The sequence below is a fragment of the Rhyacophila brunnea genome, unplaced genomic scaffold (genome assembly GCF_057557595.1).
Source record: "Rhyacophila brunnea isolate RB1 unplaced genomic scaffold, BYU_Rbru_1.0 scaffold_22, whole genome shotgun sequence".
NCBI classification, from domain to species: Eukaryota; Metazoa; Arthropoda; class Insecta; order Trichoptera; family Rhyacophilidae; genus Rhyacophila; species Rhyacophila brunnea.
Genome location: NW_028232882.1, coordinates 24,471,659 through 24,494,739, shown reverse-complemented (window position 1 = coordinate 24,494,739; position 23,081 = coordinate 24,471,659). Strand labels below are relative to the sequence as shown.

The 23,081-nt window shown below is 36.9% G+C and overlaps 1 protein-coding gene across 1 annotated transcript; it reads right to left on the bottom strand.

Annotated features, from left to right (window-relative positions):
• Positions 1–35: 35 nt before the first annotated feature.
• Nup75 (nuclear pore complex protein Nup75) lies at positions 36–12,902 on the bottom strand. The gene is made up of 9 exons (XM_085949732.1): positions 12,768–12,902; positions 11,958–12,668; positions 9,562–9,684; positions 8,508–8,735; positions 7,673–7,782; positions 6,253–6,491; positions 5,491–5,709; positions 3,304–3,403; positions 36–2,092 (listed from the first exon to the last, which is right to left on the bottom strand). The coding sequence occupies exons 1-9, from the start codon at positions 12,819–12,821 to the stop codon at positions 1,873–1,875; spliced, it is 2,004 nt and encodes a 667-aa protein (XP_085805858.1). The 5' UTR covers positions 12,822–12,902; the 3' UTR covers positions 36–1,872.
• Between the last annotated feature and the right edge of the window lie 10,179 nt (positions 12,903–23,081).

Genomic DNA, 23,081 nt, shown 5'->3' with positions numbered 1-23,081 from the left:
TTTTAATCTCAACGGTGTTCTCAACAAAAAACAAATTTTACTTAAAAATATATCATTTTATTCATCAAAAGTTTTAGTACACGGTACAAAACATTTTTGGAAATTTACGTACAAAATAAATGATAAGGCTCTGGATACAGTATCTGGACAGTTTGACTTCAGATTTAAACAATAGTGATTCACCTAGTACACAAGTCAGCAAACCACAGTTCGTGATCCACATGGTGCCTCTTGATACATGGTGATGTGACAATAAAATTACAATACTTCTAAAATTGGACGAAATTCTCCCAAGAAAACAATACCGACAAAGTCCGAGAGAATATTTTCCGTGAAAGTTTCTGGAATTCATGAATAGAAAATGCTTCAGTTCAATACCTTTGTTTAAACCCAAAGGATTTGGGCTATAAATAGAAAGAGCCATATATTATGGTATTTTAAATTATTTAACAAACGCATGAAGCATGGTTAAGTTGGTTAATTAATATCACTCACTTGTCATTCGTTGATTATCTTACTCACGTAAAATGGCTATCATTTTTTAATGTTCATTTTGATTAGTTAATTGAGTGCTTTTAACGGTTTTAAACAAATTTTACAGGATTTTTCAACGACATAATAATGCCGAAGTGTAGTATTATTGAATGACTACTTATCGTGATGGATTATCCTTATATAACCTGCTAATCGGCAAATAAATGTCATAGCAGCAGTAGTGAAATTCTCTGCAAATGAACCTGCATTGCAGTCATTGGTAGCTAATTTATTCAGTGGACGAGATGTCATTTTTTTGCTTCAATTTCATACATTTAGGTTACATTTCTATACAAGAAGGTTTTTCTCAGCATCTTTGTTTGCAATCTTCATTTTAACTTTAAATGAAGTCATAAAAAAAATGCTGTAGATATAAATTTGATTTCCCTCAGCCCTGTTGCACATACAAAATTGTCTTAATTGCAACATGGCCATAAATCAAAAGTGCCAGCAATGCTGCAACTCTCTTCCATGCACACAGATGTGACAGTGACACAGTGTAACTAAGGGTGTTCACCTACGAGCTATTGCAAACTGCACAAGTGGTTAGCAAAAGAGCGTGTCTTAGTCATAATTAAGAGGATCTTAGGATTGTTTGTGTCTGTTTGTGTCGTCTGCGCTGTCTTGTCTTTTAGACATAACGCATCGGAATATTAAAGCGAGCATTGGATACCCCGTAGGTCACACCAATTTACGAGTGCCATGGGGTGTCGTACAACACCTAGACGAATGGGGACAACCTGTTGAGAAGGCTGTTTGACAGCCAAATCATTCAGGTCACGATCCTCAGTTATGAGGTCCTAACGAATACTAAGAAAAAGAAATATTCTATTTACCTAAATAATTTTTCCGTTACCTCAGTTAGACCTGAAAACCATCCCCACGTGTGTGCACACTAACCGCAAAGAGTAGCTTCTATGCTTGCATCGCTGCAACATTTGCTATGTTCGACATGCTGACTATGTTTTTTGCTTTACTCAATCAAAAATGTTTTAGCAATGCTGTGTGCAGCGGTACATAAAGTTACATTTTTTTGTTTTAATTTAATTAATATTAATTAATTTGTTTTGCGAATATCAACAAATTCGACGTGTTGAAGTAGAGACGAGTTTGTATGTGCAACCTGACTAATAGGATAAGTGATCAGATTTTCTGACCAGATGATCAGTTACAAATACATAAATACATGTGCAAAATTGCAAAATCTGAAACCCAACAAGTAGGTAGAGTAACTGACTATAAAATGACAAAATCATGCATTCCAATGTTCATTGCTTTATCAGCTAATTACCACTGCGAATCACCATGAAAAAATCCTAAACATAACAAGGGTAGGAACTATCCGTCTCCATTTTCGTATTCTTCTTCGTCTAAAAGAAGAGTCCGTGAGAGGTTCCTGGTGAGGGCCATCCGTAGCATTTCCAGTTTGTCATCGAGTGCTCCGTCCGATATCCTCTCCTCCACGCAGTGCATTATTTCGAAGGTGTCATCCGTGCTGAAGATGGGCCTGTCACATTCCAACAGAGGCAGAGCGTCCGAGAGAAGCGTCACCCAAAAGCTGTAGATAAAATTGAAATCTTATCAGTATTTTTATTCGGTTGTAAATAATTAATAATACCATGAGCGGAAAAGTGAAGTAAGCACAAAAAACTCAGTTAACCCATTAAGTTTATAAATGAGGGTATTGGTTTCAACAAACAGTTGCCTCCATTTTTTTTTTATTTAAATATTTCTCTTGATTATAAATTTGCTTACATAGATAGAACTTATGAAAGGGTTAACTATCAAACTGAACTGCGGTACTGCACTCACAGTATGACATTTATGATCAGTATAATCTGGTAAATTATCATAAATAACGTCACGCTTAAACAACGCTACTAAATTTACTTGGAATATCAGTTGTCGATTCGCGCAACGTATAGACGTTTTACTGCAAAATTGCATTCAGTGATGAGGCTCAATTTTGACTAAACGGGTTTGTTAATGAGCAAAATTGCCGCATATGGTGTGAAACCAATCCAGAGGAACCCTACAAGTCCATCTACAAAAATGCACCATTTGGCATCATCGAATTTTATTTCCTCAAAAATGAGGCCGGAGCTTGTGTTACGGTCAATGGAGACAAGAAGCGATTTTAATATGACCTTTTGAAATCAAAAATTAGTGATACTTAAGTTGATTTTGAGAAATGGGCCTGTCAATTGGCATGTAAGGTCGTACGATTTGACACTTCTGGATTATTTCCTGTGGGACAAATGTGGGTTCCATGCCTTGGACTGTAACACCTTGGTTAGGGCGGCTCTCGTGGTGCAGTAGCAGGCACTGGCCTTCCACCCGAGTTCTGGGTTCGATTCCCAGTCATGACAAAAACATTTATGTGTTTTTCTCAAAGCCTGGGTGTTTGTGATTGTTCAAAATTACTAACAACCACCTTGTACGAAAAAGCAAGGACATGGTTATTAATAATTCTAAAAAAAAAAAAAAAACACCTTGGTTAGACTAGAGCGGCATTTGTTGACTTGTACAATTTTTCTCTTTATTTCCTCTTCTAGGCTACCAATACTACCAATACAGATTACCAACACGGCAGATTCCGGGTATACAAAACTTTGTTGATCCTTTCAAAAGCGCTATCGTGCACCCTGAAAGTGTCAGATGTTCCATTTCAAAGGATCCATCCATACAAACTAAGGATATTTTACGCATGCATAGATTGTTTGCAGTAGCAAAATTGGAATTTCACAATACATAATGTAGAATACTTACTAGCTGGGAGTGATTTTGGAAGCCAACAACGAAATTAGTAAATTCCCCGCTTCTTTTAGTTCCATGTTCTTGTTTAGACGATGGAATTCACAATATTTTGCTGAAAACAAGAGAAAATGTTTTAGCAATACATAATAATGGAAGAATTGTATCTAGGGCATGTAAAAAATATGATATAAATATTCTTTTTAGCACTACAAATGTGTAGCAATACCAACAACAATAGTGAGGTGAAACGATCACAAACACCCAGGCGTTGAAAAATCACATAAATATATTGTGACCTCACCAGGATTAAACCCAGAGCCCACGAATTAAAGGCCTTCCGTACTGGACTACAAGGGCTGCACGGCATCATAAAGGCCATATTCCATTGGCAGACGCACAGACCCAACCCGATCCAACGATCGACGCCAACCGTTGTCGCTAGCTATTTGCAATTACACGCAACGATTCAATCTCGTTGGTACTTGATTTGATTGGTTAAAATAATACTAGTGTTGCTGTTATTAAAAATATAGGTTGAGTGAAAACTAGATATTTCTTAGATTGGTGGCTACACTGAACGCATTCCCGCGCAATTTTACATCAACAAAACTGAGCTGTCAGCTGTCAAACCTAGCGAGCATCAGATCTGTTAAAATGTATGCGGCCGTTTGACATTTATAGAAAGTTTGTATACTTATTGTTAATTTACATCATGAATAACTGGGCGAGCTTGAATCTCCAAACCAATTGAGTAATTCGAATATCGAAATCGAATAATCCAAAGACTAATTTATTGTAGCGAGTATGGCTATATTTCAACTGGCTCAGGCTCAGGGTAAACGAAAACACTGAATATGGCGGGTTTTTTACGTTCCACACTATATCTTTGGCGTGTATTTATTCGACGAGGACTGTGTCCTCGGTGATACTCCATATATATTTTTTAAGTTTCCGCCATCTTGTAGTTGTTCAGTTGAAATCGACCAGTAGAATGAAATGAACGACCGTTTGCATGACTCAGGCGCATATTCGGCTATTTTCGTACGCTTTCGGCAATCTTCGCTTGATAATGAAAGGATCGCACGACGGATAATAGAAAATTTTCCACTTTCGACCCGATCGCTCACGATCCTTGAAAACCATAGAGAATAGAGTTTGACAGTCGTGGCAGAGGATCGGGCCAGACGCAATCTGCCAATGGAATATGGGCTTAAGTACTACAACCAAATGTCGGTCACGGTCACCTCTAGGAAACATCTTCACTCCCTACTTCCTTAACCTTTCCCGTTCTGTGATTGTGAAGTCATGTTACACGGATGAGTAGATATTTTATATTTCATTTAATATCACTACATCCACTTCATATTTTAACTATTCATGGAATATCAATAAAACAAATACAGTACACTCTCAGTAATCCGCCGCTCGATTATCCGACAACCACTATAATCCGCCGTTATTTTTACTAGTTGAAAGCACAAAATCCAGCTCTATAATTCGCCGATATTCGATTGTCAAATTCAGTAGTCCGCCGCGTACAAGTATAAAACGCAGATGAGACAGGTTTATTTTGGAAACTTCTCCTTCGTAAAACGTACGTTCATCGCAAAGAAAGTAATGTACCAGGGAGGAAATGCCCAAGGACCGCATCACAATTATGCTGTGCTCCAAAGCAACAGGGACACACAAAATGAAGCTTTTGGTCATAGGGAAAGCCAAGAATCCTAACCCATTCAAGAATATCTGCCTCACTGAACAACTGGGTGTGTCTTACTGTTTAATAATTAGTTAATAAACTTAATTTATAATAATATATGTATAATTTAGTAAATACTTGATTTTGATTATAAATAAAACGGTAATTTGATAATACAAATTTCTCACAAAAACTATTTTTACGAAATACCTGTTTTAATTTTTACCATATTTTGTATGTATGCACTATAATCCGCCGCTTTTACTAATTGGACACTTTGGTTTTTGGGGTGGCGGACTACTGAGAGATTACTGTAGTAGATAATGACGACATATTTATAAACCTATATTTTTTGCCAAAACCATTATTTCCATTTTAAAATATGGTCAAATCACGCAACTCTGACACTGGACGGAATGGAGTTTATTACCACAGTAACAAGACAGGTTAATGCAGTGTTTTTCAACCGATGTGCCGTTGAAGAGTGTAGTTTGATTATTTACCTAAAAAGACAAGTCTGTCACTGAGCATCATCTCTGGGCCGAGGGTCCCCACTAGATCGGTGTCGGTGAGGCGGCCAGTAATGGCATACTGTCTGAGTGCAGTGTCGGCCAACCTGGCAGCAAGAGGAGCGGCTCGGCCTCTAAGAGCCCAGCCGAGGGCAGCACCCGTCCGTCCTCTGCTAGCCAATGACACCGCCTGACGCTGGCAGATACTTTCGGCTGCAATAATCAAAAATTAAATACTTTATTCTTTTCTATCACTGCATTATAATAGTTATATAATATATCAGGGGCATTCTGGCAATGTAGTGTATCTGCAATCTGTCAATGTTTTTTTTGTAAGTATGTAAAACTTGTTTTGACACGGTAGTGTAAATGGCCTGAAAGAAAGGAATGCGAGTGTTTGATACGATTCGAATATAAATGTACAGATATAACCGTGGATAAAAATAAAATATGAACACTTTTGCCCCCGAACCTATAATCAGAAAGGGCTGAAGAAAAAGACTGAAGAGGGCTAGACTGCTCAAAAGAGGCAAATAATTCAAATCAATACCTCCACCTTCCTATACTGATATGAATTCCTATACGTATATGAAAAAAGCTTGGGAAACCTGGTTTAGTTCATTCAAATTAAAAAATAACGATGACCGCTGAATATGATCAGGCAAATGATGGCTGTTTACAAATGTTTATCGATCACGTTATAACAAACAAAATATTCTTCAAAGCATTGAGATATATGATTCAATTCACACTTACCAACATCGAGTAAATTATACTTCTTGGCCTCGTTCAAAATCTTCATAATCCTCTGTTCGGATCCCAGTGACAGGCGAGCCATTAAGAGGTTGGCTCTGTACAGCCCTTCGTTGCCGCAATCCTCACTGCGATTCGGGCAGTTTCCCAAGTAGGAAAAACCAACAGGCCAGAGGGATCTATGACCGACCAGTAACGAGCCATAGTCCAAGACCAGACTGTCGCGGAGCTGATGTGTTACACTGAAAATAATTTGGAACTCTTTAATAAATTCAGTGTTCATTTTATGGCAATTCATGATCAATTATTTTAGAACAAGGCGTGTTTCTGTATTGAACATGGATATCGTAGATATCGTATCAAGAGCAGAAAAGCTGCATACTTCAGTCATAGTTTCAGTGATTTACTCTTCAAAATGCAGGGAAAGTTAGGAGGTAAAAGCGTATGTGGAAGAAGATTCTCTTGGGCGTTGGGGATCTGATACGACTGGCCCAGGATAGGGAGGTATACCTACTGATAGTTGGGCACCAACCTTCGATAGAAGACGGCACGAAGAGAAGATCACAGTTCGTTGGAATAGGAAGAGCATAACGACTGCTTAATCGGAAAACCGGCTAACTCTTTTTGGGCAAATTGTTCAGGAAGGAGAAAAAACTTAATAATTTAACTATCAAACTGAATTTAACAATTGTTACAAAACTATAGTATGTTGCTGTAAGCTGCACTATGAATAATTAATACACGATTTAGCTTCCCTTTTATATATATAGGAAATTTATATAAAAAACTGGAGTTGTTCCATTTATGATATTTGAAATTTGGCACCTGCAGTTCGAGTGCTTAAAGTCAGACAACGTTATCTACAAAAAAGTGTTTTTTTTTTTTTTTTTGAGATAACGTTATTTTACATTTACGGCTACATGATAGTCAAACAACGTTATGTCAATCTTTTTTAATTTCTTATTAAATCGTCAGTAAAGTTTAACGCTAACTACATAAGTTACCCTTGTTATCATATTTTTTTTAAACTATCCCTATAAATTTTAACATCATCATAAGCAAGATAAATGTACAATACACAGTAAATTATAAAATATTAACATTGGGTTTTCAATAAACATTTCCCTTGTTGAGTTACAAGAATCTAAAATAACGAATTTTGGCTCTCCTGTAAAGTTGCACTTTTGTAGATAGTGTTGTTTGACACTAAGCCCTCGAGTTGGCTGTTTTGTGTGAAAAATGATAACCCATTTATTTATAGGTTTAGGAGTTTAGGAAATTTTGTACGAGCATAGAAAGCTTGCTTTATAACAAAATGCCATCAAAATCTCCTTTTTTGGTCAAAAGTGCAGTTAGCTGGTTTGTAGATTAAGCAGTCGAAAGAAGAAAATTACACAGAAGCAATGATCGATAGAATACATACTTGGTTTGGTTCTCATCCACGATGTTTAGTTTGTGACAATGCATGAGGAGATCTGTTAAGTGAGTCGCGAACCAATTATTATCCGACATGTGCTGTATTTCATGTAGTACCTGCAAGCGTAATAATAAAAGACGTAAATTGGGGATTCCCACAGGGTCAAGTATATGACTGACGACCGCGTTAGACAAGTACCTGACTCTAGTAACTGGAAGGCAAGTGCATGGCCCCCATAAGAGGGGGGCTGACAGGACTCTAGCCTCGGAGCCTAGTGTGGCACGCAGACCAGATAAGTGAGATAAACACACATCACGATTCTGATCGCTGCGCAATTTTACTTGAAAAAAATGTAGTTGTGCAACACAATTTTTGATTATTGTGTGTTGATACTCGACAACTCGACTGAATGTATTCAACGATACATTCAAATTACCAAAAATACAATGGAATATCCTTAATTTTAAATCGAACACCATTTAGAAAACGCTACAGGAGAGTCAAGCTGCCTTTAACCTTAGCGATAGGTAAGGGGGCCCATCAAAGATCCTGGCCTGGGGGCCAACTTCAGGTGTGGGGGCCATGGGCAAGTGTGTAGCTAATAGTCGTGCACGGCAGGTAGACAGCTCATGACCGTATTTAATCAAGTGCGGTCTAGTGTTATGACATTCCTAAATTTCCACCTATTGTCAATTAAAGGGTGATTTGGATCAAGACCCGTATTATTGCACATAACGTTAGTCTTCTTCAAGAATAGCTTCGATCAGAAATGTGTATCTGTAAAGTAACAAACGCCACAAATTACTGGGAATATTTGAAATAATTTAGACAAAGCGCGAACCTGATGAAGATCATCCTCCATGAGAGCCAAAATAATGGTGTCCATTTGAGTCGCTTTTGGTACGGGAGAGCCGTGCGGCCGGATGGTAGAGCAGGCCCTGGCGATTCGACCAAGGTCGCCACGGCGGGCCCCCGGAGAGACAAAGAGCATCCAGGCACCGAGGAGATCACGCCACAGCGGGCATTCTGCTCGGGCTACTTCCATTGCACCTTTCTGTCCTGCTACGAGCTGTAATTCATTTTACCCTACGTAATTCGTGCGCAGTAGAAGAAATTGCAATTTGCGCAATTTGAAGGTTAAGTTGTTCCACTATAGTCAACTATCACAAATTATTAAGAGCATGCATAAGTGAAACGGCAAATAATTTTCAAAAGTAGGTGGGATGAAATTTTTCACTCGTCGCCAATCGGAGACTAACAGTCGAGGTGTAAGCATGTCAATTTGTTTTGTGATGGTGTCGGAGGAATATATTCTTAAATCGCGTAAAAATTACTAAAAAACGTTACCCATTTACTTGAAAAAGAAAACATGTCAATGAATATACTATTATTATTACTAATATAACTATAACATAACATTAAATGGACACGTGTGGAATTTTTATGACAAATTATATTTCGTTCGGCTCGTGTCATTTGCACAATCCGCGCATCGCCTAGTCTGGATCTTTTTAGACCATGCCTCAACTGAAGTATAGCCTTAACAACATAACTGTTTACAACATTTAATGTACGTAATTTTTACTAACGACACATTGTTTATATCATTTACCAGCGATGAGAGAACTCTTAACAATATTTTAAAAGGTAAAACGACTTCTACCAGATGAAAACTGTGAAGTGCCTTGTGATAATATAGTTTTATGTGAAAATGGTAATTTACCTTTACCTACAAAATTAAAAGGTTTGGTACAAGTCGGTTATCCTTTAGTTTGGGTTAGTTTAGGTTAGGTTAGGTTAGGTTATCCTAACAAATAATCCAATATATCGGCTATTTTCAAAATGTGTTTGCTGCTGTATCCAGGATAAACGTATAGAACCAAAGGTTTACTTACTCTCATAATGTGTTCTAGACGAGGTTCTGATTCAAACGAGCTTGAATTGATCATAGCCTCACAGTCGATTTGCCAATGTTTCCAATTCACAGTAAATTCATTCAACGATATACTGCTGTACGCCTAAAATGAAGAAAGAAACGATTAGATATCACTACAACTTTGTACAATCGAAAATTTAGCTTTAAAGTTGTGGTAGGGTAAATTCTCTTGAACGAAAGAAATGTGAGACTAAAAAATCGCCACTAAATATCAGACATTCCCCATTCTTCCGATACCAGTTGGTTTCACATCCATTGCCATGTCTTTTTGGTCTTGCGAGTACGACACCTAGATGGTTAAATCCAAACCAGCAGCTGTCCCATTCGCACATTACCTAGCTCTTTTTCTATACCTACTTACAGCATTGCCAATTTTTCGACTGTCAAAATTCAAAACCTAGTAAGGGACCTGGCAAAAAAACATGTTTTTATGAAACCCATTGCTATAATATCATAAAATAATATAATTAATATGTATTATCTAGAATTTTAAACTTCCTATTGATGTATAAAATTTGGTTTTGGTTTCGTTGCACTGTTTTATGGCCTTTACTATAATACTAGAACTATCATATCGTCGGTGTTTTGTAACAAGGGCGAATCAACCATTTTGGCGAAATCGAGATTTTAATGAAAATACAATATGAACCCCACTAGCTTTGTTGTGTAAAAACGGCGAATTTGTATCTCCACAGGAAAGTACTTAAAAACGATAATCGTAAGGGCGAATATTCATTTAGTATTACGAATAAAAAGCGAATGTGACATATTAGGCCTTTTAAAATATTATATAATAATACCTATTATAATGACAGTATTCTTTCTAAGCTTTATTATAAACTTGTTAGATATTTATAATCATCCACAGGTAATTAACAAATAAATGTCAACAGTTAAAAATCCTCCTGTAAAATAGCATTTTGGTTAATTCGCCCTTTTTACAAAACACGGACGATATTATCTTAGCTACGATTTTATATCACTGTATGCAGTGTTGCTGACTATAGTGGGAGTCGGGGCCGTAGATTTATACCAGAAAGTGCGGAGAGTGGGGGTCCGTAGTTACCCAGATCGCCGTTATGACGTCCGTAGCCGAGATAAAATGGTAAGACTATAATAATCAATATGGTATTCAATATGCAAGAAATAATGGATTCCTAAATTGAAAACACAGTGGTGTTGTTAAAATTATAGTAATGTCAAATGGATAAAATATTTATTGGGTAGATGTCAGTAGTAAAGTAGTAATATTGTTTTTTGAGTATAAATTTCCAAAGTCTGGGTATGTAATCACCGTGGGGAAAAAACTCAATAAATTTGTCATCTTTAATCATTATTTAAATATATTTTACTTAATGTAATTCAATATCAATAAACAAGTACTTTTAGATAATTACAATACTACATAATTTATTGCACTTGTGAAAACAATGTTCTTGTATTCATCAAATTATGTTAATTAGTATTATAAGTACAGAATGAAATAAAAGTCCACTTGAAATCAGTGTGGCCATAATCTAACAAGAATACCATAATTTAATATAAAAGAATGCCACAATCCAAAAGTATAACCCAGCAAGTGTAAGTTGGCACCCAACGTGGTTACAAAATTGTTTTCGATGGATACTGTGTAGGTAGTGAATTTGTTAACATCAGCAAGGCGTGGTTGCTAGGTTTTTTAATGTTGAATATCTTGAAAATAAGGTAATTTTTTTTTTTTAAATACAATTAAACGTATTTTAAAAAAATGTCCCTTGCTACTGTCGAACAAGAACTTCTTGTTCATGTGTTAAAATTGTGAACTAAAAACCCCCTCCAGTGCAGCTAATCGCACGTTCGTTTTGAAATGAGGAATGCCCCCAAATTTATCATTATCAGATCTGTCAATTTACGTAATTTGAAGCTATTTATAATAACAATATGTCTAAAACGATCAGGAATTTTGCGAAAAAGAAAAGGAGTCACATATAAAAAAAGAACCGATTTATTATTTAAATACGCCTCTAGCACGCATTGTCGCCATGACAGGTACATCACTAGAAGTCTTCTACATGCGACTTCCTGTTATCGCCGATTTCTTGTTGTCGGGCTATATGTTTTAAATTTGGACAACCAAATTCAATAATTCATTATGCATGAGTTAAACTATGGTAATTCCACATTGACAACTTCTCTCAAGACTCCTCATCTCTGTACAGAAGAGACAAATAAGTGATTTAAAGAAAGTTACCTACATTTCTTTTTTCAAGAAATATTTTTTGTTTTGTGTTATTTCATAATTAGGTATCTATCGCTTGATGAAAAAATTATCCAATTTAGATTTAAATAGTTAGCTAATCAGACTATATAACTTACATTGTATGTGGGCATACTTCTCAGAACTGATTCGGCTAATTTAAAATGACTACTGTCGGTATTTGAGTGCAATTTCATCAGACCCCTTGCGATATCGATCCGACCCTGCATCACCATCCCGGTAACGGTACTCCAATACTCTGGATTCTCCTCTGCACCCACTTCGCAGGCCTCCAGAATATTCGTAGCCGATTGCTCGTGATTTGGAAAATGCAATCGCACCCATTCCAATAACTGCGGTAGCACTATGTCCCCAGGTATCTTGTCTATGTACAAGATTTCACAGAGGTGCCACACACACTCGATGCAATAGAATATCGTCACACAAACTGTCAATTCTTCTTTTTCTAATTTGTTTTTACTCGCTTCTTTTGCTTCCTGCAAGTTTTCCAAACACGCTCTGATAATCGCGCGGTACTGATGCGAGATCTTGAGCAATTCCGTTCGTATATCCCCTTGATTTGATTTCTCGACGATCTTTTGCAGTAATAAGAATGTACCGTTTGATTCGTTGACGAGTTTTCGGACTATCGGGTGAAATAAGGTGACTTGTTGACGGAGCATGTGAATTTTCGGCGCGCACGGGATGAATTGGCTCAATTTGTCTTTCGCTCCGATCGGAGTGTGCTGATAAGGGAACACTGCTAATTCGTTTCCTTTTATCCATGTTGCGCCCAAGCCTGCCCTTCGACACAGGTCGTCGGGAATTATCTGGAAGAGATTAGGCAAAGTAAGAACACTGTACAGGTTAAGTCAAGACAAGTTTCGGGTAAACTGTAACTATCGAAGCATGCATGTAGACATACTCACATATGTTTTCAATAAACCTATATTTGTAGTATCCTCCATTATATTGCCGTGCATGTGGTGTTTTGTTTTTGTAAATTAACAATCGAATATTCTATTTATAAAACTACGGTTAGGCGGCAATGCCAAATAACTGTCAGATTTAAAAAGTGTTGCCAATTGTTATCCGTAACCTTTTGATTTCTGATGTCTATCACCAGACTCACCAGACTGTCTGTGGTCTGTGAGGAATTATTTTTCCTACAATAGTTAGGTATCTTGTTTTAAAATCTAAGCATTGTATAAAATTAAATCAAAATAGAATCAGATATCTACCTATATAAATTATTGGTATTGCTATAGACGTTCACTTATTCATTAATCAAATTGACACTTGAGCTGCCTGCACACACACAATCTTGTCTGCGTGAAAACCTCGTGTGCGCGATGTCGCACGGGAATGATCGTGTGCATGCGTAATGCTTATATTACATTATTTTTTGACGAATGTGCTTGTTTATTAGCACAATCAATTTCAATACCATTGTATACTACTGGCTAAATCATATGCTTCTTAAAATGACACCCGATTTTCAGCGACACGGCCAGTGCTAAAACTTGCTGTTTTAATATCAGCGGACTTAAGTCGATATAAGCTCACTTAATATTTTTCTCGAAAACGACCTGGCAATAATTATGAGTAAAGCCTCAATTACATTGAGCTTCTTTACGAGCTGTTTATTGGCGAATTTACAATCTGCCTGTAAAGACGCCCAGTGTAATCATCGAATAAGCTAACAAGCAGGTTGTAAACACTCTACCGAGAAAAGTTGAAAGCCTCAAAGGTCAACTTTACACGCTACACTCCGGCGTGTGGGCCCTACTGCGTCTGCGCAGTAGAGCGCAGTACCAACCTCTCGGTAAAAAAACGAACTGCGTTCCGTCAAAATAATCGCTGGCTTGTGGCTTCTCAGCGAATGGAAAGTTTTGTGTGTAATCATCAAATCGCAGTAGCTGATTCGCCCGCTTTTAAATTCGCCAATAAACAGCTGGTAAAGAAGCTCAATGTTGACGCATTACCACGTTTAATCTTTCACGCGTGCCGACTGCCGTACGTCAAATCGTTTTGCATACCATAGATAAGGATAATTTACTACGATTTAATACGTTTTACCACGTTCGCGATTTCTCTCGACAATTTATTACAGATATTATGGAGATGTACAAAATATTCCCATGTTTGTGGAGAATCAAATCAACGGCATATAAAAATAGAAATTTACGCGATGTGGCGTATACATAATTCATTTCTGCAAGGAGAGAGGATTACCCGAGGCTAATAGAGACTTTGTAGATAAAAAAAATCAAAGCCTTAGGGGTTCTTTTCGGAAAGCGTTTAAAAAAAAGTAGAGGAAAGTCGACGTAGCGGTAGCGGAAAAGATGAAATATATGAGCCATCATTGTGGTATTACGATCTGCTGCTTTTCACGAAGGAGCAATGGTTTTCTAGCATGTCAAATAAATATGGATGCGGTGATAGAAATTGATATTGACGGGAGTGAGGAGATCGGGAGTATTGAGGATGAATCTGTAATCCAGGATTTTCCGACCGTGAGCTAGGAAATAAACAAAGTAGAAGTGAGTTATAATTAATTTTATTACTATAGTAGTATTAAGTAATATGTAATTATTATATATAATATATATTAATATTAATGTAGAAGTTCTTATAGTAGTAATATGTTGCTCCAGAATGTGGTGGCAGCACTATTCGAATATGTACTCGATCCATCGCACCTCCACAGATAATAAATTACCACTTATTTTGAAACTCGTCCGCCTTCTTGGTCCATTCTGCTTTTGTATTTGGAAACTGAAATTAAAATATTTTTGTAACGTGTTATAATTATATTTATTCCAGGTTGACGACAATGAGACCACTCCTAAGCCAACCACACAAACTAGAAAAGGGAAGGCGACTAATTCCCAGGCTGATTTCTTTAATGTTTGCACGGTAACATTAAAGGCAAACGCCCAATAAATCGGCGAATATGATGCTACTGGAATATGTGTGGCTAAGAAACAACAAAAAATGAAATCTGTGCAACCCATTTATGCAGAAGCACATATAAAAATGGGTCTATAAGAAAAACTGAACGAAGAAACTGACGTATACCTACAACGGCGAATGTAATACCTGACCGGGAACGTCTTCTTCGTTTTATTCAAATGAATTTTCGTCCTTCCAAACCGAAGAACCGTCGTCCTTGCATCTTGGCCAAGAAAATGAAGATCTACGAACATATTATGAATCTGTAGATCCGAATTAGTATTTTTTAAATTAATTTAATCATATTATGTCTTAACTATATAATATTATATCTTTTTTATTTTCAATTTTACCAATTTTTTCACTATAAATACCTAGCTGTAATTTGTATTTTATAACAAATAAAGTTTACCGACTCATCATGTGTACCTAATTAAAATTCCTTACCTTTTTAAGTACTTCATAGATGGCTTTGTACGTTTCTGGTATGAGTATACTAAGAGATGATTCCTGTTTACTGGTTCCTGGTTCCTGATTACTGAAGAGATTCAAATGATCGTCCTGTGGCCAAAAATTTAAGTGTAGCTGTAAGACGCTCTTCCGCGCTGATGCTTTTTCTCATAAGAGTATCTTGTTTTGTAATTTTAACTTTAACTTTATATAGTAATAAATCAAATGCTGAACTGTTCATTCGTAAATATTTTTTTAAATCATCGGGATAGTTTTGACGTAATTCACGAATGAAGGGTAGGTGACCAAAACACCGTCTATAGTCTTTAACCCAGACTTTTCGTTTTTTGTTTTGACAACTCATACTTGCGCTAGCACAAGCTACAGCTACCTAGTGTAATATTTCTTCTTCGTATATCCATTTATAATTAAATAAAAATAAAGCTAAACTTGTTCACGCGTTATATTTTGGTTATGTTGCTTGCGGAAGGATTTTATTGAATTGTTTTATCTCAAGAATGATTTGTTTACGAAACTGTGTTTGAGCTAACTTTCAAAATGCAGTGTGTCAAAATAACACACACACACTCTCACTAAAACCGTTGAACTGTTCTACGCTCCAACGACACACGATCACGCCGTAATGAAGGTGCGATATGCCGTTAGACGCTCAACCCCGGCGCGCGCTTCTCAAAACATGCTCAAAACGTTGTGTTATTGCGTAGGATATAGTTGACATGTTAATTGTAGCAGCCAGACATCTGACACGTGTGATATTACGCGCTCAATAAAGGGTTCCGGCGCGTACGCTCCTGAGCATGCGTTCAGCGTCAATTACAGTGAGCTTCTTTACGAGCTGTTTGTTGGCGAATTTAAAAGCGGGCGATTCAGCTACATTTTGATGATTATACACAAAACTTTCCATTCGCTGAGAAGCCACAAGCCAGCGACTATTTTGACAGAACGTAGTTCGTTTTTTACCGGGAGGTTGCTACTGCGCTCTACTGCGCAGACGCAGTAGGCCCACACGCCGGCGTGTAGCGTGTAAAGTTGACCGGTTTTCAATTTTTCTCGGTAGAGTGTTTACAACCTGCTTATTAACTTGTTCGATGAGTACACTGGGCGACTTTACAGGCAGATTGTAAATTCACCAATAAACAGCTCGTAAAAAAGCTCAATGTAATTGACGCTTTATGCTGGCGCTCCATTGGCACGCAAGTCAGACGATTTAGTGCTCGTCCGTGGTGGTTAGGCGGGCGCGGGGCGGCGGCGGGGCGGGCAACTCAAACGTATGAACACGTCTCGACGTGTCCGTAGACAATGCGCGGGGACGGGTGTTCGCGCGTGTTGTTTTGGCGCGTCTAGCTCAACGCAGGCAAGATCGTACATGCGGCGGGCTCTTCCCATACTGCGCGCATAGAGGTGTCCGCACTGAATGGACGGGCACCGACGCGGGAAACGAGCGAGTTGCGGGTGTCTCAAACCATCATGAGCTTACCGCGTGCGTCTAGTGTATTTATGGTATTATTTTCACAAAGCATAGATAGTGCGAAGTGATGTAAAGTAGGTATACGTTTTATAACGTTGCACTTTTCACTACACTGATACGCCTCTTTGCCTTATTACGTCGCATAAAATTATATCAAATATATATAAAAATTATATATTCACTTGTATTAATATAATATGTAGTACTAAATAAATATATATTATGTAAAAATAATATCTTTAAATTTCAATAATTCTTAACGCACATATAATATTGTATACTTATTTTACTTATAGTTATAAAGGTAGGTACATAAAAAAATGTTTTTTTTTGTCTATAATTATTCAATATTCTTTCTCATTTATCTCTTTATCTAATTTCTCTGTATTTAAATTTTAATATGATTAACTATAATTATTATAATTTATATGGAAACTTTGCTTGTTGCAATATCTTTTTCTAGTCTATTTTATACATATTTGTAGTCTATGTAACTGTTTGTTTTCCTTAATAAAAAAATATAAACATAATAAAAATAAAATATATTAAGTAGGTACATCATTTCCACCCTAGAGCCGGGGTGCAAAGTTATGAAGCGTACATTCTACACCTACATTCACACCATATGAACCGAAAAGTCTTTTTTAAACTTTAACTTACATATTATCCAATATATAATCAAATTATAAAATCGACCAAGGGTACTTGATGGAATTTGAATTTAAATTCATAAATATAAATTTACCAAATAAACAGGAATTAACTGTATCAGATGACAGTGTATATTCACCATTGGTGGTGTTTGAAGATGCCAAAAGGCGATAGTCGGATCGCAAAAAATTACTCAAAAAGAATAGATAAAAACTTAGATCAATTAGAATATACCTAATCAAATATTTTCTCATGTTACTCTTTTTCGAAAAACTTGTCTGGTTGTTCCCGCAGTTTCTTGTAAGTATAAGTTATAAAATTCTTCTGCTAAATTAGTGCTTTCCATATTGATTTCATTGGCCCCATATTTTGGTGCAAAGTTTTGCCATTTCAAATAGGAGTTTTCCAGTAAAAACTTTTCTGTGTTTATGGTTTCCTATCCCTGATTTGACGCTGAACACGACTGGACGCGCGCGGGCTACTACGGACACTCTACCCGTGCCCGTCCCCGCGCCAATTCCGCGTCGAAGACGCCCCATGACTACGGCCAAGCGCTTACAGTATTCGGACTTTTTTTTCGCGTGGAGCACCCCAGATCTGCGGACTTTTTAATCCGCAGACCAGGCTCGTTGGATTTCAAGCATGTTTAATGCCTGCGCTCCATTGGCGAGCCAAAAGTCCGAGGTCAATAAGTCGTTCGATTTGTCTATGCTCTGCTACTGATCAACGAACGAATAAAAAAGTCGAGCTGTCAAAAGTCAAATGTTGCGATTATCGTAATGTCTTCCGATAATCCTATAATTTTGTGTTATTTATATGTAGACTTGCATAAAATAATATAGCAGTGAAAACAACACAAGTTTTACGTTTTATTTTATGAATTTCATAAATACAAATAAAAAAATAATTGATAAATCTCTCATTTTCTAATGTGTAAATTGTTAATTTTGTTAAATTAATCAATGATTATGTTTAAAACAATAACCCAGATTTTTTCGGTCCAAATTATTGCGTAAGTCTACATATAAATCAAGTCTACATATACATAACACAACATTATAGGATTATCGAAAGACTTTACGATAATCGCAACTTTTGGCAGCTCGACTTTTTTATTCGTTCGTTGATCAGTAGGAGTGCATAGACAAATCGGACGATTTATTGTCCTCGGACTTTTGGCTCGCCAATGGAGCGCTAGCACTCTTCTGCCGGCGCTCCATTGGCACGCAAGTCAGACGATTTACAGTCTTCGGACTTTTTTTTCGCGTGGAGCACCCCAGGTCTGCGGACTTTTTAATCCGCAGACCAGGCTCGTTGGATTTCAAACATGTTTGATATTTTACTCGCCGAGCCGCTGAAATTCGTACGTTCACCACGCTTTACCGTCACATTATTTATATCTATGCCGACGGACGACAGCGCCATCATTATTTTACTGTCATTCAAAGTGTTCGGACATCTCACATCGATAACAACAATGGTAGATCTACGAGTGCATTCGAAAAGTTTCTTGGAAGATTTTATTAGTTGTTTTAAAGACAACCCATCGTTGTGGAAGACGACCAGCCCACTATACAAGAATCGTGATGCCAAGTCCTTGGCGTATGCGGAACTTTTGGAGATTTTAATCAAGGTGGAGCCGCAGGCAAGGGTCGACGATGTTAAAAAGAAAATACAGACATTGAGGTCGGGTTACAGAAAGGAGAGAAATAAAGTAAGGACATCATATCGAAGCGGAGCCGGCACAGACGCAGTTTATCTACCCAAACTGTGGTACTATAAAAATTTGGAGTTCTTGAACGACCAAATGGAAGGTACGTAGGAATGCTTTAAAGCTATTTATTATACACGTGCAGATTATGAAATTGTCATACCTAGCTCTGAAAGTGACATCGCATTAGATTAGCTACTATTAAGCAATTAAAACATACAGCTATGAATCATTTCTAGTCACAATAAAATTTCTTATTCTTTGCCGAGGTAGGTAATAAATAATAATAATATATAGGTACGAGGGAATGCTTTAAAGCTATTTATTATACACGTGCAGACTATGACATTGTCGTATCTCTGAAAGTGACATCGCATTAGATTAGCAACTATTAAGCAATTAAAACATACAGCTATGAATCATTTCTAGTCACAATAAAATTTCTTATTCTTTGCCGAGGTAGGTAATAAATAATAATAATATATAGGTACGAGGGAATGCTTTAAAGCTATTTATTATACACGTGCAGACTATGACATTGTCGTATCTCTGAAAGTGACATCGCATTAGATTAGCTACTATTAAGCAATTAAAACATACAGCTATGAATCATTTCTAGTCACAATAAAATTATTTATTCTTTGCTGAGGTAGGTAAGAAATAATAATATATAGGTACGATCATGGCGGTGGAAGCGCGGCTTATTGAGTCGTGGTCAGGTCCCAAGTTCAAATCCTGGGTCTGACAAGTACACATTGAATTTCAATTTGTGTATGAGTCAGAGTATGGACCTAATATGTTGAGCAAGTGGCTGACATCCATTTCTCGTAAAAACAAAATCTGTCAATACAAACCTCCACTCCGTGGAGGTCCATATTATGATCGGACATGGTCGAAAGAAGAAGAAAAGAAATGATCATGAAATCAAAAATCGCTCGAGTTAGGTTCCTTCAGAGACAATCAATAAATCGTCAATCATCAATCAAAATTAATGGTACAGTTTGGTTATGAGGAATACAGCGGAAAACACATTTTGAAAATACCTGATATACTGGATTACACCAATTATACCAATATAAATAATCATATCAATATTAACCGTATGAAGGAATGGGTACTTAGGGGAGAGATAATAAAAAACAAGTTTGAGTATTATGTTGTATTTTAACAATTTACATTTTGTTTTACAGAATCGAGCTCAATATCCAGCATGGCGGACGATTTGGAAAACATGTCTCCTGATGAGAGTTACTCCAACTCGTTAAACAACGAAGATTGTATTGAGGTAAAACATTTTAACTAAACTGTTACATTGGTTTAATTTATCTATTGCTTATCATACTTTCTTGCCATGTGACAGCCCCGGTAGTATTAAAATATTTTTCGAAATCTCCTCGCGCTGTCTTAGCATTGGCAGTCGAGTTCCGATTAGTCGTTGCTTCCAAAGGCGCTAAGGTGTCCTGTGACCTCAGTCCGAGCTCTATTAAACCTGTCTCAGGATTTTCCCTATCAAGGTCATGAGAAGGAGTATAAGAATGTGTTGATTTGCGACGAAGAAAGTTGTGCAGCACACAGCAAGCTAATACAACTGTATTGATATTTTCAATTTTCATGTTTATTGGAGCTTGAAAAATGCGGAATCTAGCAGCTAAAATGCCAAAAACATTTTCTATAATTCGCCTGGCTCTGCATGTCCGATAATTATATATTCTTTTACTGTGATTTAATTGCCTTTGTGAATACGGCTTTATGAAATCGTTACGTAATGCAAAGGCTTCATCGCCAATATAAACAAATGGCAGTGCATCAGAATTAGCAGTAGGTTTTTTTGGTGCAGGTATTTTTAATCTGCCTTCGTCTAAACGTTTGAAAAAATCAGATTTTCTCAGTACGCCTCCATCAGAAATACGTCCATTTGTTCCAACATCAACATAAATAAATTCATAATTAGCATTTGCAATCGCCATCAAAACAATGCTGTGGAAATGTTTGTTATTATAAAAGTGGGAGCCGGCGCCTGCAGGTGGCACGATTGCAATGTGTTTCCCATCAACTGCGCCCAGGCAATTTGGAAATTGCCATTTACTATTAAATTCTTCTGCAATCGTCTCCATTTCTTCGTGCGTATCAGGGAACTGCAACAAAAAATAATCAACATTTTATTTACAGATAGAATATTCGCCTTCAACATCCACGTTGTCGACTACTCCAAGGTCGAATCTCAATAGAGCACCAGAACCCCCATCGTTCAAACGAAAAAAATCGAATGATAGCGCCAACAAAGTGTTAGAATTAATCACCGACAAACTAAGCAAGACTGAAGATGAATTTGATGTTTTTGGCAAAATGATGGCCATGAAACTACGATCGATGCCACAGGGACAAAGATTGCTGGCCGAGAAGCTGATGCATGAAGTTGCCTTTATGGGACAAAGTGACAAAATAACGCCAGCAACTACTGTTCATACTCAACCAGTTTATCGTATATTAAGCAAAAATGTACAAAAGCCGGTATAATAAATTAATGTTTTTTGTATGAATAAATATCTTGTAAAAATATTTGTTTTTTTGTTTGTTTTTATGCCTATAAACCTTAGCTTAAGCGATACAACAAATGGTAAGTATTTGAGCTATGTTAGCAAACCTATATTATTATGTGGCCTCATTTAGAAATCAAATTCCATGCTTGCTTTTCGAAGAATATGACTAGTATTACAATACATTCAACAGGAATAATTAAGCAGCTTGCTTACAGCCTATATGGAGAGTCCTGGCTAGGTACAGCATTCTAATGGTCTATTGAATATTTAGCATGTCAACGATGGCCTTATTTGTGACTATATATATACCTATCTCAAATGCATCTTGTCTGCCATTCTTATGATGTTGCCGTCTATGATTTATATAGGTAAAACAATCCACTAAACGTTCACTTTATAAGACCAACCAATGTCTACTTGTTAATGATATATTTGTAAATTTGCCCAACTTTATTAGATGACGTATAATATAATACACACCTTGAAATATTCTCCTTTCAAAACGTCAATGATGACTTGGCAAGTTTCGGGAATTATCTTGCCCAGAGTTTGTCTTCCAATCGCAGTTCTATAATGCAAGTCAGTGAATGTTCCGCCGGCAGCCAAAAATCGCAGGGTTGCACATAATCTATCATGAGGAGAAATAGCTTCCCTCATCATAGTATTTTTTTTTTTAATAAATGGGGAGACCAAATTATACAGTTCTGTGTATACATCCTCCGACATTCGCAAATAATTGCGGAAATCGCTCGGTTGCAAACGCAATTCTCGTATTAAATTTGTGTGGGATAATGTCGTTCGTTTCCTTATCCAATGTTTCACCCAGTATTTGTGTACCCTTTGCTTCGTTATTACATTATCTGCCACCCAATAACCCAAAAAACATAAAACGTCGGTATCATTTAACGCCATCACGATTTAACTGTCAGATATACGTATATTATCTATGCTGTCAAAGTCGACTGTTTTACTCGTCAAATTAATTATATACTCGTTTCGTTGAACGTCTGTTGGCCAGTAGCAGAACGTAGAAAAATCTGAAGACTTATTGTCGTCGGACTTTTGGCTCGCCAATGGAGCGCTGGCATTCGAGTTGCCAGATTTCGTCCGTCAATCACTATGCAAATTCAATTTGTTTTAATACCTGATCATTTGGACCGAAAAAATCTGTAATTGTTTTAAACATTTTCATTGATTAATTTGTTAGTTTACACATTAGATAATGAGAGATTTATCAATTATTTTTTTATTTGTATTTATGAAATTCATAAAAGATAACGTAAAACTTGTGTTGTTTTCACTGCTATATTATTTTATCTACGAAAAATAATTCCTAACAAACCACAGACAGTCTGGTGATAGACAATCAGAAAACAAACGGTTACGGATTAAAATTGGCAACACTTTTTAAATCTTGGCATTGGGAACCTGCGGCCCGCGAAGAAAT